Below are 26,638 nucleotides of genomic sequence, written 5' to 3'. Positions count from 1 at the left end.
ACCAGCATTTAGGGGCCATTCAAACCTGACACGACTTGCGCTAGATGCAGCACAAGGAATAGAACATAACGCAGGTGTGCCAGTTGAGATTCTTTTTAAGTTGATATGCCATTTATAAACATGGTGCACTTTTGCAAGATGCTGAAAAAACAGCAAGAAACGGTGCAACGGTCAAAGATGGTGTGAATGGCCCCCCATGAAGGCTTTTCCAAACAATAGGTAGCATAATTTTGCTGCCTTTGTAGATACCTTGTTTTTGCCAGCATTGTATGTATTTTTCATGGCTTAATTAATTCCAGAATACATTGCAACAAAGTAAAAAAAAAACACAAGATGGTATTTATAAATATAACATTCAATTTATTCAATGCTGCAAAGTGTTGATAAAATTGTTCCATCTCATTAATTGTTATGGATGATACTTTGAATTTGTAGTTTGACAAAGTTTGCTACTCTTAATGTAAAGGAATAATTCACCCAAACATTGTAATTCTCTCATCATTTACTCACCCTAATGCAATCCCAGATAAGTATGACTTACTTTCTTCTGCAGAACACAAATTAAGATTTTTAGAAGAATATCTCAGCTTTGTAGGTCCATACAATGCAAGTGAATGGTAGCCAGAACTTTAAAGCTGCAAAAAGCACATAAAGGCAGCAAAAAAGTAATCTATATGACTCCAGTGGTTTAATCCATGTCTTCGTAAGTGATATGATAGGTGTGGATGAGAAACAGATCAATATTTAAGTCTTTGTTTACTACAAATCTCCACCTTTGACCAGCTCCAACCAGTAGGTGGCGATATGTACAAAGAATGTGAATTGCCAAAAAACAAAAGAAGAGGCATATGGAAGTGGAAGTGGAAGTGAAAGTTGAGATTTATAGTAAAAAAAAGAAATTGCAACTTAAACATTGATCTGTTTTTCACCCACACCTATAATTGCAGCAAAGCTTTTAAAGGGGGATAACTGATCAGATCTAACTAGAATGCATAAATGTATACAAAATACAACTAATACAAATTAAAAAATTAAAAATGTGTGTAACTAAATCTAAAACAGTGATGAACAACAGTATTTAACTGATCTGCTCTAACTAGAATGCATAAATGTACATGTTATTTAACCAATGAAACTAAAACACACACACACACACACACACAATTAAAGGAATATTCCGGGTTCAATACAAGTTAAGCTCAATCGACAGCATTTGTAGCATAATATTGATTACCCCGAAGACCTTGCTCAATCTTACAGCTCAAATAATGCACAAGTTTTAATAGAAGAATTAATTTAAGTGCATTTATAAAATTATATGCTTCACATTTCAGCCTTTAATTATTGTTTTTGACTATCAACATTATGCCACAAATGCTGTCCAGAATATTCCTTTAAGCAATTTAATCTAAAACTGACAGTATTTAACTAAATATTTTGCTACAAAAACAGAAGGTGTAATATGTTGTGCAGGTTCTTTTGGGAACACTGTTGAATGATGACTCGATGGTGAATGATGAAATGAACAGTCCAAATGAACTGATTCGATTAGCTAAAATGAATTGCATTTCCAAAGCTACTTTCTAGTAAAGTGCAATTTATTATTACTAAATCTTGTTTTTAAGGCTGTGTGCCCAATACAATGTGACAAAAACACTGCCTCTCTCATTCAGGGTTCCCGTGGACCTTTAAAGTCTTAAAATGTCTTAAATTCAGTTTTCCAATCTTTAAGGTCATAAAAAGCCTTAAATATTTTAAATGATACAACAGAAGTCTTAATTTCTATTTAATCTATATACTGCTGGTTTGGACTTGTACTTGTAAAGCTGCCTGGGCTATTTTGAAAATAACTGAGCTATTGTTCTGCCACTGAAAAATGTTTTTTACTCCTGAACACTGATGATAATTATGCAGCTATGGGTATTAATATTATTTGTCCTCATTAGACCTTTATATGCTTTCCCAAATTCGGAAATGAATAATTACAGTCCTTTTTCTGCTGATAAATAATGAATTCTGTATTTTTGGGTGTACGAGAGAGACAAAACAGGTAATAGTGTCTCTCCACACTAGAGGACAGGTGGAGGACAGGTTGACCCTCCTTTAGCACTTAATGGCCGTCCAGTCTGACTGTCTCCCTGCCATAATTAATGAGATGTGAATGGGAGTGTAACACTGGACACAGCTACTTTCTCCTTCACCGTTTAGTTCAACTCACACAGACTGTTGTCCTAATGTTCTTTCACAGTTTTTGTCAAAAATGACATGATGTTGTGTGAATGCACACATTAAAACATAGGTTTTAAGAGAATATGGATATAACGCGCTGCCGCTGCCTCTGCGTAATAATACCATGACAGACTCATTCATCTTGCATTTTTTAGTCTCAGAAGCTACAAAGATTTGTTTTGCTCTGTAGTGGAATTGACCTGTATAAAGTGTAAAACGTAAAGACAGCTGTGTTTGTACGATGAGTCTTTAGGGAAAGAGAGAAGTAATCTTCTGGGATCTCAGGCTTTTGTTTTACTCTGGGGAACATTTCCTTTTTGAACATTGAAGGATCCCAGTTATTGTCAAGAGAATTCAGGTTCCTTTTATTTCTGGTGGTGGAAAAAAATAGTTGAAAGCTTAAGCAGCCATTGAAAGCTCTTTGAAAACCCCCTTTGCCTTGAAAGTGGAGGTTAAAAGCAAAATCAGCCGAGTTTGTTTGATCAAACTTTGATGCTACGGTACAATGAAAACATGGATTATTCAATGCATTGATAGTTAGCAAACTAAATGATGTGCATCAATACATACGTACATTTTCATGTATGCATTTAGCAGACGCTTTTATCTAAAGAGAATTACAAAGCATTCAAAGTATACATGTTTTATCATGTGTTACCTGGGAATCGAACCCACATTGCTAGTGCCATGTTTTACCCCTTGAGCTACAGGAACCCTGTACATTCAATACTGCCCTTCAAAGACAAAACATAGAATCTGCGCAAACACTGAAAAAACAAAGCAATGTGGTTCGCTTTGGTTTTAGTGAGGATTTTGTTGCTTCTGAATCTGAGCATAGTTGAGCCAACCAGGTCTGTCACAAAACTGATCACAATCTATGGCCCCATTTACACATTGCATTAACATGCCTTTTCGGTGATCAGATCATTGTCGGATAGCATTCAAACACATAAAATGACAGGTATAAATGCACCCAAGATGCATTGTGATCGGCTCATGATCAGATCACTGAAATCACATTTGGAGGTGGTCAGGGACGTGTTCTGACCACATTCAAAGAAGGTGTAAATGCAAATGTGTTTACGTTATCCGGATACAACAAAGTAATTCATTATGTGATGAGGTTACTCTACTGTCATCTTTTGTTAAAATGTTGTATTGTGTTCTCTTGCATTTTTCTGTTTATTCTGCCTTTGCCATGTAAAAAAAAACAAAAACAGCAGACACTGCCATCTTGCAATCTGGTCACCCAAACAATGAACAAAATCCCATCAATTATTCCATTGGAATACACTTGGAATATCTCGTCTCTCTCCTCAAATCCCCACTTGCTCACGTCTCTCTACTGTTTTCTAATCACTATGTGGCTCACACAAACACTCACGTGAAACCGGCTTCACTCACACGTTTCTGATGAGAAGCATATTTAGCACTTAAAGAGCAAAGAACACGAGAGGAATATTGTTAAATTTGCTTCAATGACCTGAAATTTTGCTTTTATGGCCACCAAAAACTTTTAATGAAGCAAGAACCCAGACTGTCAAGTGATGGAAAGCATTTGAATTAGCCATCAATGTTTTTGTTATTCACTAAAAGAAGGACATTTTCAGTTTCCACAGCCTCTGATGTAAGATGTATGTCTCATTATCCATTTTCTGAGCACAGTGGAGACGCATTAATGACTACAAGGTGTAAATGCAATCCAGCTATAGAATATCTACTATCTGGATATGCTGAACATGTAAATGCAAGGTGTTAAAGGGGCCTAAGAGACCCAATTTTGGTCATAAAGGTGTGGAGTTACTGCATTTTCCCTTTGCACAGCAGTAAAGGTTTACTGATGAATGATATTGTTTGTGTTTGCTTTACAGGTCAGCGTCTGTTCGGGGAGAGCATCCTTGGTTTAACGCAGGGGTCTGTGTCTGATCTGCTGGCCCGGCCCAAACCCTGGCACAAGCTCAGCTTGAAGGGCAGAGAGCCATTTGTGCGGATGCAGCTCTGGCTCAGTGACCCGCGGAACGTGGAGAAACTCATGGACATGAAACGGATGGAAAAGAAAGGTGCGACCTCCGTAATTTCTCTTCTCTGCTTTTGTCCGTGTCGCACACCACACACTCTGGCTCCTTTCTGCTGTAGTCTGGCCAGACACACCAAGCAACAGCTGTTTGTAATTGTTGGTGTTGTTTTAGAATGTTTTTATTGCAGTGTTTCAAGTGCTTCACGCTTTGGTCAGCATTTGTTTTGTTGGCAGTTCTTTTTCAACATTTGAAAACCATTTGTGTTGTGTGGAATGTAGTCTGTGTCCTTCAAAACCTAGCTTGATGTCAGAGCTGTGGTGCAGTGGTCAATGCAAGCTGATCCAGACACTGAGTCGTGGTGCTCCTGCAGTTGATGCAGGTTCGAGTTCAGCCCTCAAGATTTTTCTGTCACTCTCCACCAGGGCTGGACTGGTAATCTGGCATACCGGGCATTTTCCCGGTGGACCGACACACTTTGGGGCTGATCAGTGTGGACTAGCCACCAAGTGGGCTGGTGGGTCGGCTGCGAAACGGGCCGAATGGGCCGCAATAAACTAAAATGAGCCGCCGCGTTATGCAGAACGGCAGTTGCTATGTAAAATCCCGAGCTGATTTCTCTTCCCAGTCCAGCCCTGCTCTCCACTATGAGTGCATTTACACCAATACGCTGATAACTACTACAAATAAGCTTATTCACAAAATCAGACAATGCAAGAAAATCGCATTTACTTGAGATTCAAAATCATCAGGTTATTCTCTGCTTTTGACGTCAAAGCTTAAACAGACATGCACGTAACACTTTTGCACATTGGATAAGTAGATAAGAACATTGGTAAAGGTGTTTACATGCAATCTGAAATCAGGGTAATGGGCAGCAATCTATCTGTGCAGATCAGTTTTTGCTCAAACTGTTTATGACTGTTATGACCCGATTGTTATGCTTGAGCAGCGAGGCAGACGAGGAGATGCGGATCCAATTGCAGTAGGACTTTTATTAAATAAACAAACAAGAAAACACAAAGGAACATCCCTCAGTGGGGAAATAAAACATAAAATTGAAAACCAAAACACGATGAAAACAAACAGAGAACTCTGGCAGGGAACACATACCGGGCTAACACCAAACAACGACCGACAATGACAAAACAAAGAACCAGGGTTTAAATACACAAAGGAACAAACGAGGGAATGAGGGACACCTGGGGCAACAATCAGGGGAAAACCAATCATAAAAAGAAACTACAAAAGTACTACAAAAAACCAAACAGGAAACAGGAACTAAACTAAACTTCAACATAAAAGCACAGAAACAAAAGACAACAGTGAACATGACAGCATAAAAGAAACTACAAAAGGACTACAAAAACCAAAACAGGAACTAAACTAAACTTCAAAATAACAGTACAAAAAACAAAAGACAACAGGGAACATAACATAACCCCCCCTCAAAAGGACCGGATTCCAGACGGTCCTAAAGAAAACGACAAGAACAACAAAAACAAATAAATGTCCAAGGGGTGAGGGACTGGAACGGGGGGAAAACAGACAGACCAAAGGGGGCACAAGGGGTACAGGGACAGTCCAAGGAGGCACAAGGGGCAATTAGGCAGTCCATGGGGGCACGGGGGGCAATTAGGCAGTCCACGGGGGCAATTAGGCAGACCAGGGAGGCCAAGAGGGCAGACAGGCAGTCCACGAAGGCGCAAGGGGCCAACAGGTAGACCAGGGAGGCCGAGAGGGCAGGCAGGCAGTCTATGGGGGTGTGAGACGGGGCCAGGGTCAGGTGGCCTGGGGAGCCTCCACCGGGTAGGAACAGGTTTAGGAGGCCAGGGAGGTGGCCACAAGACAAGGACCGGTTCAGGAGGTCTGGGAGGTGGCCACAGGACAGGGACAGGTTTAGGTGGCCTAGGAGGTGGCCGTAGGGCAAGGGCTGGTTCAGGGGGCCTGGGAGGAAGATTGGACACTAGGGGAGCTGGCGGAGCCAAGGAGGACTTCTGAGGCGGAGCAGTCGAAGACTTGGGTGGCGGCGCCAAAGGAGGCATAGGCAAGGCCGCAGGAGACCCTGGGGGCGGAGCAGAGGCAGGCAGAGCCGTGGGAGACACTGTGGACGGAGTAGAGGCAGGTTGAGCCGTGGCAGACTCAGGTGGTGAGGCCTTGGGTGGACCAGGAGGCGGAACCGTGGTGGGCGGGGCCAAGAAGGACTTAGGAGGCGGAGCCGTAGAAGACTCAGGAGGCGGAGCTGTGGGAGGCAGAACCATGGAAAGCTCTGGAAACTCAGGGGGCAGAGCCGTGGGAGACTCAGGAGGCAGAACTAAGGGAGGCTCAGGAGGCAGAGCAGAGGGAGGCGGAGCCGAGGAAGGCTCGGGAGGCTCAGGAGGTGGAGCCGAGGGAGGCGGAGCCATGGAAAGCTCTGGAGGCTCAAGGGGCGGAGCCGTGGGAGGCTCAGGAGGCAAAGCCGAGGAAGGCTTTATTGGCGGAGACCTGGAAGGCTCTGGAGGCGGAGCCCTAGAAGGTTCTGGAGTCTCTGGGAGAAGAGCCGTAGGAGGCTCGGGATGCGGAGCCCAGGAAGGCTCGAGAGGCTTGAGGGGCGGAGCCCTGGGAGGCTCGAGAGACTTGGGAGGCGGAGCCCTGGGAGGGTCGAGAGACTTGGGAGGCGGAGCCCTGGGAGGCTTGGAAGACGGAGCTCTGGAAAGCTCGGAAGGCGGAGCTCTGGAAAGCTCGGAAGGCAGAGCTCTAGGAAGCTCGGGAGGTGGAGCTCTGGAAAGCTCGGGAGGCTCAAGGGGCGGAGCCGTGGGAGGCTCAGGAGGCAAAGCAGAGGAAGGCTCAGGAGGCGGAGCCAAGGAAGGCTTTAGGGGCGGAGACCTGGAAGGCTCTGGAGGCGGAGCCGAGGGAGGTGGCGCCGTAGGCAGCTCTAGAGGCGGAGGCCTGGAAGGCTCTGGAGGTGGAGCCGAGGGAGGGTGCGCCATAGGATGCTCTAGAGGCGGAGCCCTAGAAGGTTCTGGAGTCTCTGGGAGAAGAGCCGTAGGAGGCTTGGGATTCGGAGCCCAGGAAGGCTCGAGAGGCTTGAGGGGCAGAGCCCTGGGAGGCTTGAGGGGCGGAGCCCTGGGAGGCTCGAGAGGCGGAGCCCTGGGAGGCTCGAGAGGCGGAGCCCTGGGAGGCTCGAGAGGCGGAGCCCTGGGAGGCGGAGCCCTGGGAGGCTCGAGAGACTTGGGAGGCGGAGCCCTGGGAGGCTTGGAAGACGGAGCTCTAGGAAGCTCGGGAGGTGGAGCTCTGGAAAGCTCGGGAGGCTCGGAAGGCAGAGCTCTGGAAAGCTCGGAAGGCTCGGACTCTTGGACGGTCGAGGCTACTTGCGCTGGCTCAGGGACGGTCGAGGCGACGGGCGCTGGCTCAGGGACGGTTGAGGCGACGGGCGCTGGCTCAGGGACGGTCGAGTCTGCCCCGGTCTGGCTCGCAGACCGGGGCAGGCGACGGGCTCTGGCTCGCAGACCGGGGCAGGCGACGGGCTCTGGCTCGCAGACCGGGGCAGGCGACGGGCTCTGGCTCGCAGACCGGGGCAGGCGTGGGCCGGGAGGCGGACGCCTGTCTTCCTCCTCCTCCAAGGGAAGCCATAGGCGTGGGGGTTGTTCGCTGACAGGATGGGCTGGTGTGTCAGGGAGCGGTGAGCTGCACGCTAGTAGGGTCGTTCCCAGGTAGTCGCGGAAAGTGCAGCCAGGCGCTGCCTGTGGCACCTGCTCCCTCAGCGAGGGGTTCAAGCTGCTCCTGAAAAAGATCATCAGTGCAGAGTCCGGGAAGTCAGTAGCGTTCGCCAGGAGGAGGAAGTAGCGAGCGTGGTCTGCAAGTGGGTAGTGTTCTTGCTGCAGATTGAGCAGCCGACATTTGGCCCGAATAGCTGCTGGATCCATGTGTGGTCGGTCGTTCTGTTATGCTTGAGCAGCGAGGCAGACGAGGAGATGCGGATCCAATTGCAGTAGGACTTTTATTAAATAAACAAACAAGAAAACACAAAGGAACAACCCTCAATGGGGAAATAAAACATAAAATTGAAAACCAAAACACGATGAAAACAAACAGAGAACTCTGGCAGGGAACACATACCGGGCTAACACCAAACAACGACTGACAATGACAAAACAAAGAACCAGGGTTTAAATACACAAAGGAACAAACGAGGGAATGAGGGACACCTGGGGCAACAATCAGGGGAAAACCAATCATAAAAAGAAACTACAAAAGGACTACAAAAAACCAAACAGGAAACAGGAACTAAACTAAACTTCAACATAAAAGCACAGAAACAAAAGACAACAGTGAACATGACAGCATAAAAGAAACTACAAAGGACTACAAAAACCAAAACAGGAACTAAACTAAACTTCAAAATAACAGTACAAAAAGCAAAAGACAACAGGGAACATAACACCGATAAAGGAAAACTGTTCAAGGCGTTTACATGACCACACACATTGTCAGCTTATGAAGCACAATCGGTGTAAGAACATGCATGTAAATGCGCTCAATGTCTGTCCAATAAAAGAGACAAAAAATAGCTTGAAAATTTCTTTTTGGCCTTTTTGTCGTATTTGTAGTATTAATAGAAAGGACAAAAAGTGATGAGGGGATTGGGAAATGACACAAGCTGGACTCTCAGCTCTATAGGTCCATACAATGCAACTGAATGGTGATCAGACTTTGTAACTCCAAAAATCACATTAAGGAAATGTAAAAGTAATCCATATGACTCCACTGTTTAAATCCATATCTTCAGAAGTGATATAATAGGTGTGGGTGAGAAACAGAACAATATTTAAGTTATTTTTACTCTAAATCACATTTTTCAAATGTGAAAGTGAAACTAAACAGACACCACATGTGACTTTCAGATGTGAAAGTGAAAGTGGAGATTTCGAGTAATAAACAAAAAACTCAACCGACTTAATTTTTTTCTGTTTCTCAGAACACCTATTATTTTGCTTCAGAAACATGGATTTAAACACTGGAGACTTATGGATTACTTTTATGTTTCCTTAATGTGATTTTTGGAGCTACAAAGGTCTGATCACCATTCAGTTGCATTGTGAGGACCTACAGAGCTGAGATATTTTTCTAAAAAATCTTTCTGCTGAAGAAAGAAAGTCATACACATCTGGGATGGCATGAGGGTGAGTAAATGATAATAGAATTAAACATTTTGGGTGAACTATCCCTTTAATCACCTGGCTGCAGCTTGACAATTTAGTATTTTCCTTTGAAATTGTTGTGGAACGTCAGTCTCTGAGCACGCAGTGCATATTTACAACCAGTACCTGCTAATTATCAGCAACTGCATGTTTATCCAGTATTGATTCTAGCTTGTGAAGAAAACAATCTTTAAGCTGCCTCTCGTCAGCACGGCTCTCTTTAATGCGAAGAGATGTGCGCGAAGCCGGAGATGAGGCGGTCAGGCAGTGGGGGCCGTTTGATTGCTCTTTTTCCCTCTTTAATAGCCCAGATGTGTCCTCTGGCTGCTGAATGGGCCGCACATGCTCTATGAGCCCGCTCGTCTCTCCGCTGTCTGGATTGATGTGGGTGGAAGATGTCAGTTCCGTGATCGGCTGTGACAGGCTGATGGCTCTGTGGGGCTGGCTTACTTAAAGTCCACTGCACTCAGCGCCGGGCCTGCGAGCTTGCAGCAGGCCAAGTGAACATTCCTGGAGTCATTAGGCCTGTTTAACACTCCTCTCTGGCTAAAAATGACATTACTGGTGCTCCCTGGGTGATGATGATGACGATGGTTTTGCTGTGAATCATGCTTTGTGGTTTGTACTTGTGGGGAGAAGGCAAAACTCGACGGTAACTCTACATTCAAAATGAAACGGGCTCAACCATTTACCCCTTCAGCTCACTGTGCTCTTACCATGGACAGAAAGCAGCAGCTTTGCTGTTGTATTCTCTCTCTCTCTCTCTCTCTCGCTCTCTCTCTCTTTTTTTCTCTCTGGCTTTTTCGAAAAGAGTATGAATTTGACCTCAACACTGGCTAGAGGCACAGAGCAAATTAGCCTTGTTTGGCCCTTGTTCTGTGAATTTTGGCCACCAGCGGAATCCTTTGCTGAGGGCTTCTCTTCAACAGACACTGAAATTCAGCAGAAACGACAAATTTCACACACAGCTCTGTATACTTAGCTGGATTCGGCTATTTTAATCAAAAAGGGGCATTAACGTATTTGGTCTTTATTGGTATTTATTCAAAATTTTAAGATGTGACTGGGTGCTTGTGTGATGTGAATGAATGATGAGTGTTTTTAGAATATTTGCCTAAAGCCTTTAAGCTTATCCTGAATCTCCCTTGTGTTGGAGGAATTTCGGTAGTTAACATGGAATACTTTTTGGAAGTTGACAGTCCACCAGTGTTACAGTACATGCTATAATTCTCTTATATAAAACAATTTTAAAAAGCACTTTACTGGTTGTTTAGCATGTTAATAAATGCAGCTTTTTTGACCTCCAAGTAACTGACCAAATGGCATATTTTTTTACTTTAAAAGTCCATTTGTCAGGCCCTGGGTAGCTCAGCAAGTATTGACGCTGACTACCACCGCTGGAGTCGCAAGTTCGAATCCAGGGTGTGCTGAGTGACTCCAGTCAGGTCTCCTAAGCAACCAAATTGGGCCGGTTGCTAAGGAGGGTAGAGTCACATGGGGTAACCTCCTCATGATCGCTATTGTGTGTGGTTCTCACTGTCGTGGGGCACGTGGTGAGTTGTACATGGATGCCGCGGAGAATAGTGTGGGACTCCACATGCACTACCTCACCTCGGTAATGCGCTCAACAAGCCACGTGATAAGATGTGCAGATTGACAATTTCTGATGCGGAGGCAACTGAGATTTGTCCTCTGCCAACCAGATTGAGGTGAGTCATTATGCCACCACTGGACATTGAGCATTCCAAATTGGGGAGAAAATGGAAAAAATTCATTTGTCACACATTTGGGCCATTTAAGATGAGCTAGTGCAGGTAAAAATATGAACTGTAATTGGAATCTCTCTCTCTCTCTCTCTCTCTCTCTCTCCCTCCCTCTACTGTATATATTTATATATATATATCCTTATACATTCATATACATTTTAGCCCAAAGTGTTGGTTTTGATCATTAAAAAGTGCATGGACATTTTATGTGTCAGCTACCCATTTAATATATATATATATATATATATATATATATATATATATATATATATATATATATGTGTTGGAGTTCAATGTTTGAGTTAGATTTACAAAGCTCACAAGTCAATAATAACATTTCTAAATAGAGACTGCCCCCTACTGACTACATAAGAATGCAACACTCATTGGTACTGGCATTTAATTTTATCTAGTTGCACTGTATAACACATTACTGTTCACTGAATAACAAAGATTTTCAGCAACATGTTTACCAGAACATATTGACCTATAAATTTGCACGTTTGTGTTCATATTCCAAGAGTCTTTTGGCATATTAACAACTGTTTTCAATGTGTTTCTCAGCTTACATGAAGCGGCGCCACAGCTCCATTGGTGAGAGTCATTCACTGGATAGCGCTCTGTCAGGAAGTGACCTCACTCAGGGAGCCAGTCCCCAGCACCTCTCCCAGCTGCAACCACCGCAGCAGCAGCAGCAGCAGCCGCCGCCGCCGCAGCAGCCCCAGCTGAAGAAGCCTCGCGTGGTTCTGGCTCCAGAAGAGAAGGAAGCTCTGAAGAGAGCCTATCAACAGAAGCCTTACCCCTCACCTAAAACCATCGAGGAGTTAGCGAGCCAACTCAACCTCAAAACCAGCACTGTCATCAACTGGTTTCACAACTACAGGTATTGTGAGGGTTTATTCCTTTGTACAGAACCAGTTTCAAGTCATATTAAATTATTAAAGGAATTATATATTTTTGTTTAATTTGTATTATAAACAATTTTTATTATAAAAACCAGATGAGAAAATGTTACATTGCTTTTTTTCTCCACAGGTCTCGAATCCGGCGAGAGCTTTTTATTGAGGAGATCCAGGCGGCTGCTGGAGAAGGTGGATCCCCTTCAACACGGCCCGGGGGGAAATCCGGTGGTGATGGAGAAAACAGCTGCGATGGCACAGAGTCCGACAGCACCGCGGAGGGTAGACCAAGCGGCTCCTCCGGCTCAGATGAGCGCAAGGGCCTATTAGAGAGCCCCGGCCTTAGCCACAGAGAGGAAGAGAGCGAGACAGAGTTCCCCAGCGCATCGGGCAACATCAGGCCAAGAGCCGGCATAATAGACAGCCTGTTCGGCATTCCGGAGTCCATATCAGTGACGTCCACCGCCGTAACCCCTTTGCGAAACCCCAAGGACAACAGTCTGCGCAAGAAAAAGGCAGCCAACCTCAACAACATCATCCACCGGCTGGAGAAAGCAGCAAATCGCGATGAACCTCATGAATGGGAGTTCTAAAAGGCTTCGTGTTGTTTTATTTTAATTATGTCCTTCACTGAGCTTACCTGGCCAAGCCTGGTGCACACACACCACCGGTAAACCCAAGGGTTTTCCATTTGCTGTTAAAAAGTGGGCTATCATGGACAGGACAAGAAAAGAAAAAAAAGAAATGAGTTTTAGCCTGTTTTTTTGTTTTTGTGAAGCACTTAAAGGCTCTGCTGGCCACAGGGCTGTAACACCATTGGCTAATGGTGAATAAAAGACAAAAAACTGAAAAGCACAGGAGAAGGAAGCGTTCCCACAAAATATTCTCAAGACTGGCGACAGTCACAAAAATATATATATATAAACACACACTATATCACATTGTCTTTCTCTCTCTAATAGAGGCGTTCTCAACAAAAAGCTGAATAACTGTTACAATAATTTATCAGTTTTCGAGACTTTTGGGAGTTTCTTCTTTGTATCACGTATGCTTCGGCCTGTCAGCAGAGACTAGTTCAAACCGGTTTCAAACCAAAAGTCAAGCATTTTAAAGCAAGCGTTGGCTGAAGGAACACAGACTAACCCGTCCCACCCGCCTCACCCTCCCTACCCCAAGGAGGCCATCCAATGGCTATGCAACTCTAGTACGCAATGGATTCCACTATTTTGGAACCAGCATTATTTTCACAGTTCGGAAACTTCTCTTAGGAGAGAAGAAAATCCTTTTTATAGCAATTAAGTTGCCACCAAGAGATTGCACAGTCAGTTGACTCTAAACAGCACTCATTTTGGTTTTACACACCTTTTGGTGTGCCAATAGCCTAAAACAAATAAAATAATCACAATATCTATCCGAAATACTCGTAATTAAGTATCCATGTAATCACATGAAACTCATATTAACTATTGTTGTTAGGTCGACAAAAAGGTCCTAATGGTGGGAGAAAGGAGAAATTTCGTACTAGCTAACTTGATAGCTAAAGTGATAGCTAAGTGTCAATTTTTATCGTTATTTAGGTCTCCTGTAAGGGTAGCGTTTGTTTATTTTTCCATAGCTTTAATCTCCTCCTCGGCTTACATTTTTAAGCTCGTTGGAGGACTTGTTTAATAAAATTCATTTTAGGCCAAAACAAAGACAGAAATAGTGAAAAAAGGATTTGTACAGTACTTTGAGTAAATATTCCTTGGCGAGATATTTTTAAAGAGAATGAGCAAGCCTGATTTTTATCCTCTTATAATAGAACCATACATCAGAGACCTCTAACCACGTCGGGCGGTTTGGCCCATAGAATTCAAATTCAAATCCAAAATCTATTAAATTCTAATTCTATGGTGTGGCCGTTGGCCACTGCACTGTATGGGCTGTTCCTCCGTACCAGGGTAACGGACGCTGAGTGTGCTGGAAAACCAGCCTACCACTCGCTCTAGTGCAAACTCTAAACTACTTCAGGTTTTTCCACCAGCTTCTCCATTCACTGTTCACCCAATACAATGTTTTTCATGGTGTCCTGAACAAACCTCGTCCCAGACTTAACCATGTATATTCACGGCACACATTTATCCTCCAAATGACTGAAAAACATGACCAATTTCATGTTACACCTTGAGCGAAATGGACATATTTTGTTTTTGTTGTTTGTTTCTTTATATTACGGAGGACTGTTGAGACTTTTTCATCCATACTTCTTGTTATCATTTAAGGGGCTGTTCAGGCCGAACACGTTCTTGCGTAAAAAAAAAAAAAAAAACCCCAGCAAGACCCAGCGTAGAAAATGTAAAAGAGTTCAGGTGTCTCGAGACTATTAACGTGACCCAACGTCTGGAAGTCGTTTGTGCATGACGCAAAAAAAAAAGATATGTGACATGACACAATGGTCAAGGACGTCCGTTAAGCGGATGCTTACATTGAAAATCAACGGAAAACAGCGCAGAAGAACGCAAAATTACGTTCTGTGTGAACAGCCCCAAACACATAAAGTACGAGAAAATGTGTAGTTTATGAATGAAAAGCTCAACAATTAACATTAGTACCTAAAGGTGAATCTGAAGTGTCGCTCAACACATGAAGACCCGCCCTCACACAGGTCAGAGGACGCAACAAAGACTTGCATTTAACCCAGCTGTCAGCACACCTCTGCAGAAACGTTTTTTCTCTACCGTCACCTTTCACCTCCGGCCCTGGTGTCTAATTGTTTGCAGATGATTTTGTGAAACGTGCTTCTGAGAGAAACCGCAGATGGTGGTGCCACACGCTCGTCCATACAAACCAGAGTGTGAGGGTGTTTGTGTGTGTGTGACTGTTGACAAGAGCGATCTATATTTGTATATTACTACTACTGCTTGCCACAGGCAGTGCAAGCAAACACCTCCTCACGCCCCTAAGCTATTTAGCAGTCCTGCATCATATCACATAGTACATTTTAAGTTCTTTTTATTTACACGCATAAGAAAAACTAATGGTAGATTCTTTTTCTTTTTTTTTTTTCTTTTTTTGTTTGTTTGTTTGTTGGTGTGGTTTGCTTATTTATAGATGCTGTCTTTTACACATTGATGTCTTTTATTGTTATATGTGTTTTTTGTAATGGAAGGGACTGTAAAAGGTCAGGTTACATATTTTTAGACTAATAGACTGCCGGCAGTATTGGATTACATTTAAATGATGTACTTTTGATACATGTCTATTGATTAATTCTGAAGATTATCATTTTATTTTATTTTTAATTCATATATATTTTACTCTGTCAGTGAGCTGGATGAACACAGTTACTACGTTGACAAAGGAAGCAGAACTATATGTATTGCATTAATGAATTTAAGTAGTAAGCATTTAGATGTTTTAACACGAGAAATCTTTAAAGATGGCAATTCAAGATGAATTGTGTTTGGCTATTTTCTCTCTACAGTTAATTAGGTTTTCAGGGAAATAACCTGCGAACGATCTGAGATTACATTTATTATCGCAATCAAGCTTAGTTGCTACAATGAGCCAGTGAACAACTGGTAGTTAACGTCACTGAAATTAGCTGTCGCTTTGAGCTGCACCTTGAGGAAATTAGATTTTTTTTTCTTTTTTATCATATATATATATATATATATATATATATATATATATATATATATATATATATATAAATATATATATATATATATATGTATATATTGTATATATATATATGTTTGTTTTTTTTTTTTTTTTTTTTTTTTGTTTAGTAGGAACGAAATTCACTTGATGTTGTTTGGTAAACTTGCATTTGAATTTTACGCCGGTGAATCTTGGAGAACAATGTCTGCTTAAAACTGGCCTTTTTCAATGCGTGCCAATGAATGATTCAAATCAAATTTGTCTCTTTTAGAGCTAAAAAGAAAAAAAGCACAGATACAAAAACCAATGTTTTTATCGAAATATACAAATGTGTTTAAGCCCGTGACTGTTTCTCAAACTTTCTCTCCACGTCTAATATTGGAGTGCCTTCACTGAAAACTGTCCGCTACTAATCACGTCTTTTTCCATTCCAAATACAGTAAGTGTTTAGAAACGATTGGAAATATTGCGCGTCAGATCATACAACATTTGAGCAACTTTTGCCAGCAACTTAATATTAATAAGGTCTCATCTAGTCTCAGGTCATAATATTATGTACTTTTAGGGTGTGTATATTCTTTTATCTAAGAGAAAACAGCTGTCCCAGGATTCAGGCTTGGTTATTAAAACCAAAGTTTTTACAGTGGAAATATTGATTGGTTAAATTGTAATATAACGCCACGCTTTTGTCCAAAATGTCATTTTAATCATGTCTAGGTGTTCATTAGATGTTTTGTTTTTTTACCATTTTGTCATATTTTAACAGTAAGTTCCCAACTGAAAATTCACAGATGGATTAAGCATGTGGAAACTGTTGAAATACTGCAGTGTGGACCAAATTGTCAAAACTGTTCACTTTTAGATGAACACAACCATATGATTTTAATTGAACACATAAAAAAGGTTTAGGTGCATTCAAATCTGGTGTTTGGAACGCTTTATACAGTGTGTCTGTCACATTGTTGTCGAAACATTCTCGCTGAAACGTAAGATTATTGTTAGTATCATGCATGAAACACTTACAAAATCTCTCTATTCAGATGTCCAGCACTTTGCTCGGCTTCTTTTTGCAAATATTTTTCTATGGAAAGTATTGCAGATGAGCTAAACACTTCAACATACAACTGCACAGACAGCACGTTTATATGATTTCTAAGAAAAAGACAAAAAAGAAAGAGAGAAAAAACGAAAAACAAACAAACTAAAAAAGATCATCATTATGGATATTACATTGGTAGTCACGAGTAGCATTAATGTAGATATTCGTCCGTAGCTTAGTTCGGTAGTGATGTCATAATTGTTACCTCGTTTATTCCCTCACACTTACATCACTTCCTGAGACGATATGTTCTTTCTTCACCCGAGACAGTATGTTCTGAACAGCCACAGTTTGTTTCAGTGTATCCTAGATGGAGATTTTCACTTTTATTTTTCTTCAAAGTCGTGTAATTGTGTTACATTTGAATCTAGCAGGATGATTATACATGTGTCAAGTCATTCTCAGCTAGAGCAACACTTTATAACAAAAGTTATCACGGCTCATAATGACCAACAATCTATGGAAATGGGATTTCTCGGTAATGACATTCAGATCTCTTTCCGTTGTTGCTCTCTATGCTGTAAATGGGTAATATGAAGCCTTGTACATCAAAATATTACAGGCAGCTCCCAACACAAGCTGGTTTCCTATAGATTCTCCTTAGATCTCTCAAAGCTCAGGTAGAAACTCGGATTAGCACAGTCCTTTTGTCCATTAGTTTGTTGGTGACACTTTCCTCTTACACCTGCTAACCACAGTTGTATGGTTTATTTTTCTATGTGTCATGGTTTTGAACCACAAGGTGGAGCTGAATCCTCCATTACCTGAATAAAGACTCTTCCACTTTGTTCTCTTGATATGTATTTAGTTTGGTTGTTTTTTTTCCTTTGTGTATCATCATGTAGTCTTGTATTCTGTTCCCAGCGCTGTTACAGTTCTAATCCAAAATGAAAAAAAGCAATATCACTGTTTGAAATTCATTATTATTATTATTCCTCATTACCACCATAGGTGTATTAACTGAAGTAAATATCTTTTGTACAAACACATAACCACTGTACTCTGCATTTATTTGAGTGTCAAAAGATGTCAATTCAAATTTGTTCAAACTGGCCACAGCACAGGCAATATACAGGGGTAAGGGTTTTATGACTACAGCAGGCTTACAGTATGTATCTTAAAATATCTATCATGTAGACATGAAGGGTTTATACAGATAAACTGGGTCACTATACAAACATCCTCTCACCCAATCTCATCACTTACAGCACACACAAAATCCACACAGTCAATTAAGGTCAACACGCGGTTTTTGAAATGTTTTGAATAATTTAGTTTCTTTATTTTATATATATCGACAGCATACATGTTCCTCTGTGTATTTAAATAATCAGAAGGCACAATTTCTTTACACATGCAGTATTAAACTGATGGAGAATTGTTGGAACCTCAGCGACTCTCCATTTCCAGGTTCATCCTGATTTTGGATTAAACCTGCTATATTTGTGTTACCAGCTCTTGATCTTTAACCACAATCACCACCTGATACATTTCCATTCTCTTTGTTGTAAACTGATGGACGTTGACTCTATATACAACACTTGCCAGTTATTCTGAAACCTAAATCAGAGGCTCAGATGGTTGCAATTTATGAGGCAAAAAATAACCAATCTGGGCCAGTCTTTACTAAGGGGCCCTTGTGCAAAATAATGCATCCACTACTCCATAGAATGACACATCCATATTATTACTTTGTGTAATAGTTTGACAGTTTAACCAATGAGGTAGAACAGGGGCCGGTTGCATACCAAGTTTTTTAGTCTAGTCTTACTAGTTGGTCTTCTAAAAGTTTGGTCTTAACTTTTTCAGTCAGTTGCATAAAAATTAAGATCGGCCTAATTTTAGACCAAAATGTAAGACAGCACACCCCATGGAAAATAACTGTCAGCTGAGCCAGTGGGGGCTTCAGTTGAAGGATAGAAGGGGCTTGAGTTGAGACTTTGAAGAAGACTTTGACTTCTACAATGGTAACCAAATTTTGGTGTGTTTTTTATTATTTGGGTTAAAATCACTAATTTGTTCATTAGAATCCATTTTTAAGCACTGTACTCCTCTAATAAGGAAATATTTTCATCGAATAAAAACTGTATTGAGCATCCACAGTCGGCCATTTGTTTAAGCAGTTCAGTGTATTTTCCCACAATACAATGCGAATTAGACTGTCTTACTAAAGACAACTGTGAGCTTGGTTTATGCAACAGGCTTTCTATGGCGTCTTTAACTAGTCAGATTATTCTGAGACAGTCTTAAATTAAGGGGCCTCAGCATGCTTCCAAGGGGCCTCAAGATGTTTTAACATTATTTAAAATAAGGTTTATTATTATCCATATTATATATTTATTTGAATTCAATGATGAAAATGCAAAAAAATAAAAAGGCTCTATAAATCAAGATGTTGGCATTATAATTCTTATTTTAAATGAATAACTCCCTTAAACTATTTGTATTAATCTATTGACGCTCCTAGTTTCTTTTATTAAAAAAGTTTGAAAAACAAGCTGCCTTGACATGATCAACAGAAGTTTCAGATGAAATATCTCTAGCTTACAGGCCTTGGAGTCAAAAAGGTTGAGAACCACTGAGATGCAGCACACAATTACAGATACAAATCCATTCATCATGACACATAACCAAATCCCCTTTTTTATTATTTGTCCCAGATTCACATCCTTGAAGTGCTGCTCCTGTTTTTAAAGGATATTTTCTCTGCATTGCCAGAGCTCCCTCTGCAGCTGTTCTCCATGTGCCCTCCGATGAAAGGGTCAAAGTCAAAGATGCTCTGCTGGTCAGCTCCAACAGAGGGGGAGTCCATTGCAATCAATGCATATACTGACATTTCCATATGCATGTTAAAATAGAGAGTTCAAACTGACTGCATGTCCATCCGAACCCGTTAAAGGTAAGCAGACCTCCACTAGTCTCAGGTGAAAACATTTGTGGAGTCTCTAGACATCTCTTGCTTGTAGCACCCAGTCTTTGCTCACTTGCAACATGGTCATTTTGGGTTTCACTGAACTGTTGTGAATTTGTTAAGGCTACAATATAAGCTGTCTTTGAGACTGGTTTAACCTCCTTATTTAAAAGAGTTTGAAACAGGGGTTTTAAAAGATTGTAAGCTCTTTTCCCAAACTGCAGTTTGACCTTTGCCATTCTGCAGGGCAGAGGTCCACCAAAAACAAGCATCACTCATTTCAGGTTGCTATGGAAGATTGGCCAATGAAAAATGTTCATATTTGCAATTTTTGACTGAAAATTGTCCAAAGCCGTGCAACGACAATGCATCCATGGATGTTGTTGTTACATCATAATAATTACGTAACTTACTGTACATGGACTGTAGATTTGGCAAATCTTGTACTATTTGAACATTATATTCTAGACTTATGATACTGATAATTCACCATTGTTGCACAGACAATCTACGTGATATAGTAGTCATATGTATGAATATACAGTAGTTCTCAATTGTGTTGTAATAAAAAAATAGATGTCATGTGATAGTGAACTTATATAGATATAAAATAATCATAAAATGTGATTTATGGAAGCGAATTAAAAAAAAAAACCCAAACACTATTACATACCTAGCGTCTCTAATGACCCTACACTTTTGGTACTTAAGACATTATAGAAAAATACATCTATATAGCCTTTTTTATTTTTATTTTTTTACACTAATTATAAGAGAAAGATTGAGGGATACTAAATAGGTGTGGATGAGGTACAGGGGGTTGTATGAGTTCCTGGGGCTGGGTCACTCACCCAAAAAAACACAAACAAAGATTTTTTAAAGAATATCTCAGCTCTGTAGGTCCATACAATGCAAGTGAATGATGACCAGAACTTTCAAGCTCCAAAAAGCACATACATGCAGCATAAAAGTAATCCTTACAACTCCAGTGGTTGATTCCATGTCTTCAGAAGTGAAATAATAGGTGTTGATGAGAAAAGCATCAATATTAAGTCCTTTTTTTTTTTTTTTTACTATAAATCTCCACTTTCACTTTCATGTTCTTATATTTTTATGTTTTTTTTTTTGTGTTTTTTTTTTTTTTTGGTGATTCACATTTGTCATGCTGACTTTATGTGATTTTTGGAGCTTCAAAGTTCTGGTCACTATTCACTTGCATTGTGAGGACCAACAGAGCTGAGATATTCTTCAAAAAATCTTAATTCTTGTTCCACAGAAGACAAAAAGTATTTTTGGGGAAACATTTCCTTTAACCCTTACAACGGAAAGAACAAAGATACCACATTAGGGTCCAAATAATATTTTTTTTGTGCGTTTCTTCAAGACATTACCATTTAAAAATGTACAGCTTGTAAAACTCATGAACTTAACATTGAAAAGATAGAAACATTTGCCTCAAAAAATACTGCCATGATACTTCAAGAGAAAGATTGCGAGTTGATGACAGAGTTTTTATTCAAAGTCACATGAACTCGCAGCGACGAATTTGCAGCGACACCTACGTCAATAATTTACATAGAAACGTTGCCCCTTCCCTAGCCTCTCAAATGTTTGTTTATCCCCAGGATACAAAACAATTTTAGGATTTAAGCAACAATTCGATATTTTGCTTGTTCAGACTAATTAACTGGAAAAAAAAATATTTTCAAAAATGTGAAGCAAATATTCTGGTTGTTGAGTTGAATCGACAGTATTTTTGGCATGCTGAGACACTTACAATGGATGCAAATGTGGTCAATCCGTAAATGGGTCATTTCCAAAATATGGTGACAAGCACGCCCCTTGACTTTCCGGTCATGAAACTATTTAAAATAGTAAAGGAACCCCATTTAAAAGGCATCAATCTGTAACCTAAACTTTTATTAAATTATATGAAATGGGTTGACTATTGTTTTACAATTTTCTTTTTTATATATATTTGAATTTACAATTGCCTGAATAAAACCCTTGTCCCCTTCTTCTGGTACACACCGCTTTTATGACAGTTATTTATGATACAGTTATTTATGTGTTTATTTTTTTTTATAATTTTGTTTTCTAATGTCAAGCATAAGTACAAGGCCTAACAAGTGTGCAAAATTTGCAAAACAAAATAATAATGTAAAAATATTTGCAGCCCATTGATTTCATGACATTGGTATTATCAATGTTAAAAAAAACTTGTATTTTGAAAATACAAAAAGTTATGGAAAAGAAAGTTCAGTGGAAGAAGTGGCTCAATCTACTGTGGTGATTTTCCCACCATGTTCAAAAATATAATAATTTACATTTTAACTATATTGTTTCATATGGTTCATTTAAATATGCCATTGGTGTTACATTGATTATGTTCATGTGAAAAAAATGAATTGAGAGAAAAAAATGGAATGGTATGATTTATTCTTTTTATTCTGATTATTGATGTATGTTTTGTGATTCATCTTTTAAGAGAATTTGTAAATGTGGTGTTAACGTTACTTGTGTTACAAGCCTTGCTTCATTCATGAAACAGTTAAAAAGAAAAAAAAAAAAAAGAAAACAGTCAAGTTGTCGTTTATGAATAAAAATAATGTCAAGATGTCAAGATGTCAAAAAAATTTTTTTTGACATCTTGACATTATTTTTATTAATGGGAAATAGAATATATATCCTCAGCTTTTATGGGCCAAAACTGAACAACATTTTATAGTTGGAAAGTCTATTGTATTCTATTCTATTTTTATTGTCTATTAGTATTCTATTAAAACGTTTGATTGAATACAATTGGTTAAATATGCGTTTTTTTGTTTGTTTTGTTTTTTAAGGCGCCCTACATGCTGTACAAGAGGTATGATAAACTGCGTGTACACAAGTTACGCACTTTTGTAAATCTCCATTTGTTTACGCGAGCAGCGGTGTACAGTACACAGATAAAAACACTCCAGTGCCGTGCGCTGTCGCCTACGCAATTTGCGTATGTGCTGTACAACCAGCCTACGGCACAAGAGTAGGCTCACATCCACCTGATCAGCCAACAGACCAGCCACACCTCTCGCTTGGGGCGTGCAGCTACCCTGCTGCCCTCCCGTACAATAACCTGGACATCATAACAAACCGCTGACAGTCTTTTATTGTGGGCCAGAATCAACGCTACTATAAAGCCTGCTGTTTGTGAGTGCATGCAGCATAATGGAGCAGGCGAAACCCCAAACGGAGAGCCACCTCCGCTTTCCTTTAGCGCAGAAGGTCCGCTCCAAATGGCAACATCACGGATGAGGAGGTACGCGCAGGAGGGGCGGACGGTCCCTCAGCCGAGAGTGATGGTGGTATTTTCGGCTGCGAGTGACACAGAGAAACAGGGAAATGCGATGTCGGCCGCGGATTTTATGGAGGAGGAGTATCGCAAACCAGCCATACCTGTCCCTAATCTTAACCTAGGGAAGTCCCTGGACACCTTAGATGCACCTGAGGAGGTAAATCCCAAAGGCTTAAAGAGGATGTGCTATTTTTATCATGGAGCAGTTTGTAGCACCATAAATCTGATCCAGCCTCACTGACAACACCCCCCATTTGCCAGTCCCCCAGCGTCTGGTTAATTCATCGATCGGTTTCCATCGGGAACATATATACGAGAAGTGTTTTCTTCAATCTGATTGGTTTTATGTCACAGTGGGGCGGATGGATGCCTTCTCTCATTGGCTCACACAGTTTGTCCATCAAACCATAATGGATCGGTGCGATTAACCTTATCTTTATTATTATTATTATTATTATTATTATTATTATTATTATTATTTTATACAGTGCCACAATAACATTTTTTATATGTAGTAGGCCTAATATTAATAACATCCATAACATTGCCGGAGAAATTCATTTATACATAAATTGCAATTAATTTATGTTTCATGCTTTAAAGTATTTTTTTCTTTCTGAAAAGTTACATATGATTCGATGTCATATACAAAATCTGACTGATTTGATTTAAAGAGAGCCTATTTTTATTTCTTGTGTATATGGTATTTGCCCATAATTGCTAACTTTAGAATATATAATTTCAAAAATATCATCAGAATATCACATCAGATACACTTATTCATATACAGTGTTGGGTGTAATCTGATTACATAGTAATTCGTTACTGTAATTTAATTACTTTTTAGTCAAAAAGTAGTGCAATGCAATACATTTTAAAGTTTTGTAATAAATTACAGTTACTGACTTTCAATTAAGTTAGTTACTTCGGTTACACATATTCAGGGTTGGGAGGGTTACTTTTGAAATGTGTTCCACTCACTGATATATATATATAGATCAGTGGTTCCACTACAGATTACAGAATACATGCTGTAAAAATGTCATTTGTAACGTATTCCATTAGATTACTCAAGGTCAGTAGTGTATTCTAAATACTTTGGATTACTTCTTCAGCACTGGTAGATTTTTTCACTTGTTTTGACTATAAAAACTCTACCAGTACAGTAAGACAAAATACACATGTTAAAAATACATTCTCTGAAAAACCTAAATATCTTATGCAGTGTTGTTTCTAAAACAAGATATATCAAATTGATCTAGTTTTAAGGATTTTTAGATATTTTTACTGGAAAACAATACAAAAATTATTATCAAGAATAACATTTTTGTCCTAATATCAAAGGTCTTACTAGAACAAAAGAAATTATGATCCAACGTGAATTTTCTTGATAAAAAAAAAAAAATGGTAACATGTATATGTAAAATGGCTAGAAATAGCATTTTAGCTTAGCGTAAAGCTGACAATTTACACAAGGTTTATTTCTATTTCTTCTGCTCCAGACTTACTTCAAACTTACTTCTCTGTCTGCTCGTATGAATGTAACACATCATAAGAAAGTGTTTCGCCGCTGTTCAGATGGACTTTGGATCGCATCATTTATATGTATAAATGTATTCCATCTGAAAGGACTAAATATTAAATGAAACAAATGACAATATTTTAGTAAGTAATCTCTTCAGTAATCAAAATACTTCTTGAATGTAACTGTATTCTAAATACCAATTATTTAAATTGTAACTGTAGTGGAATACAGGTACTTATATATTGTAATTTAAATAGGTAATTCTGTTACATGTATTCCGTTACTCCCCAACCCTGCATATATTTCTAAAACAATATTAGTTACCAAGAGTATTATGTGAAACAGGAATTATGTTGATAATAGAAACATTATTTAGAATTTGTTAAGCTAAAAATAAAAGACTGTTTTAGACAGTAACTTAAAATAAAGTAATTAGTAACGTGATAGAAAGAACTGATTATCTGTTTACAACTTTAGAAAAGTAATTAGTTATTTGTGGTGGATTACCTTTTTTACCCAAACTGTTCTTATCTCACATCCCAGTTCTCTCTCATTAAGCAGGATTAACCTAATTGTGTCACCACAGACATTGCTGATAAACACTGTGTGATCTGTCAAGATTGATGTAATTAGTCACATTTGGTTATCAATGACAAAGGTTTTATATGGACTACGACATGTTAAAGCTCACAAATGTTTAAAAATGAAACAAGTGAGGAATCTGATTTGACTTTGCAGTATAATGTAGCATATTTGGATGTTAGAGAAGGGAAACAAAGTTTATTGCCCCTACAGATGCTCAGAACACATCTCAGGGGTCCTGTTACTTTCCATTACATGTTTGATGGATTTTTAGATGTGGACAGCTCAGGCTATTATGCTCATTTCTCTCCATAGTTTCCTGAGGTCATCCCTCTGAATGTAGGAGGAACATACTTCACCACACGGCTGTCCACCCTGCGGCGTTATGAGGACACTATGCTGGCTGCCATGTTTAGTGGCCGCCACCAGATACCGCGGGATGCAGAGGGTCGATATTTCATCGACCGAGATGGAGCTTATTTTGGGTCAGTGTATAGATTAGTTAATATCTGATTATAGTTGCTGACTGCTGCCCTGAAGAAACCAAAAATACTAAGCAAACATTTTGACAATCTGAATTTAGGCTTTGTGGATTACTTAAATAACTGCTTGTTGTCAATATTAAAGGGATAGTTCACCCAAAAATGAAAATTCTCAAATTTTGTCAGCCTCATGCCATCCCAGATGTGAATGACTCTCTTTCTTTTGCTGAACACAAACAAAGATTTTTAGAAGAATATCTCAGCTCTGTGGGTTCATACAATGCAAGTGAATGGTGATCAGGCATTTGTAGCTCCAAAAAAACAAACAAACATATAGGCAGCATAAAAGTAAAAGACTTCAGTGGTTAAATCTACATCTTCAGAAGCTATATGATAGGTGTAGGTGAGAAATAAATAAATATTTAAGTCAGTTTTTTACTATAAATTTTCCTCCCTGACCAGTAGGTGGCGATATGCACTCAGAATGTGAATCAACAAAAACAAAAGAAGAATGTGAAAGTGAAAATGGAGATTGATAGTAAAAAAGGACTTCAATAGTGATCTGTTTCTCACCTGTACTTATCATATTGCTTCTGAAAAAATGTATTTAACCACTAGAGTTGTAGGAATTCCCTGCTGATTTGTGTGTTTTGGACCTTCAAAGATTTGATACCCATTCACTTGCAATGTATGAACCTACAGAGCTGAAATATTCTTCTAAAAATCTTCATTTGTGCTCTGCAGATGAAAGAAAGTAATACATATCTGGGATAGCATGAGGGTGAGTAAATGGTGAGGGATCTTTCATTTCTGCATGAACTATCCCTTTAAGAAGCTTTTCCTGAGAAAAAAAAATTAGTAATTGGTAACACTTATTATTTATATATATGTGCCTACTGAGTAGGATTGTTTTATACTTAATGTACTTATTATGTAATACACAGTAATATAATTTAATCTTATTGGTTATTACT

The 26,638-nt window shown here is 39.7% G+C and overlaps 2 protein-coding genes across 2 annotated transcripts in view; both read left to right on the top strand.

Annotated features, from left to right (window-relative positions):
• LOC127635742 (homeobox protein cut-like 1) overlaps positions 1–15,696 on the top strand; it is a 125,278-nt gene extending 109,582 nt beyond the window's left edge. The window contains exons 23-25 of the mRNA XM_052115974.1: positions 4,101–4,289; positions 11,755–12,073; positions 12,226–15,696. Of these exons, the coding sequence (XP_051971934.1) occupies positions 4,101–4,289; positions 11,755–12,073; positions 12,226–12,682 (965 nt within the window). The 3' untranslated portion in view covers positions 12,683–15,696. The remainder of the gene's footprint in view (positions 1–4,100; positions 4,290–11,754; positions 12,074–12,225) is intronic.
• A 7,067-nt stretch (positions 15,697–22,763) lies between these two features.
• Positions 22,764–25,695, top strand: LOC127635741 (BTB/POZ domain-containing protein KCTD7-like). The gene is made up of 2 exons (XM_052115972.1): positions 22,764–23,232; positions 25,498–25,695. The coding sequence occupies exons 1-2, from the start codon at positions 22,939–22,941 to the stop codon at positions 25,693–25,695; spliced, it is 492 nt and encodes a 163-aa protein (XP_051971932.1). The 5' UTR covers positions 22,764–22,938.
• Positions 25,696–26,638: the final 943 nt, after the last annotated feature.

The sequence above is a fragment of the Xyrauchen texanus genome, chromosome 43, assembly GCF_025860055.1.
Source record: "Xyrauchen texanus isolate HMW12.3.18 chromosome 43, RBS_HiC_50CHRs, whole genome shotgun sequence".
NCBI lineage: Eukaryota > Metazoa > Chordata > Actinopteri > Cypriniformes > Catostomidae > Xyrauchen > Xyrauchen texanus.
The sequence above is the reverse complement of the archived record's forward strand: the minus strand, read 5'-3'. Positions and strand labels throughout refer to the sequence as shown.

Coding starts and splice junctions, on each gene's coding strand:
- LOC127635741 (XM_052115972.1), top strand. CDS start 22,939: ATGCAGCATAATGGAGCAGGCGAAACCCCAAACGGAGAGCCACCTCCG. Junction 23,233..25,497: donor CCTTAGATGCACCTGAGGAG/GTAAATCCCAAA, acceptor TTCTCTCCATAG/TTTCCTGAGGTCATCCCTCT.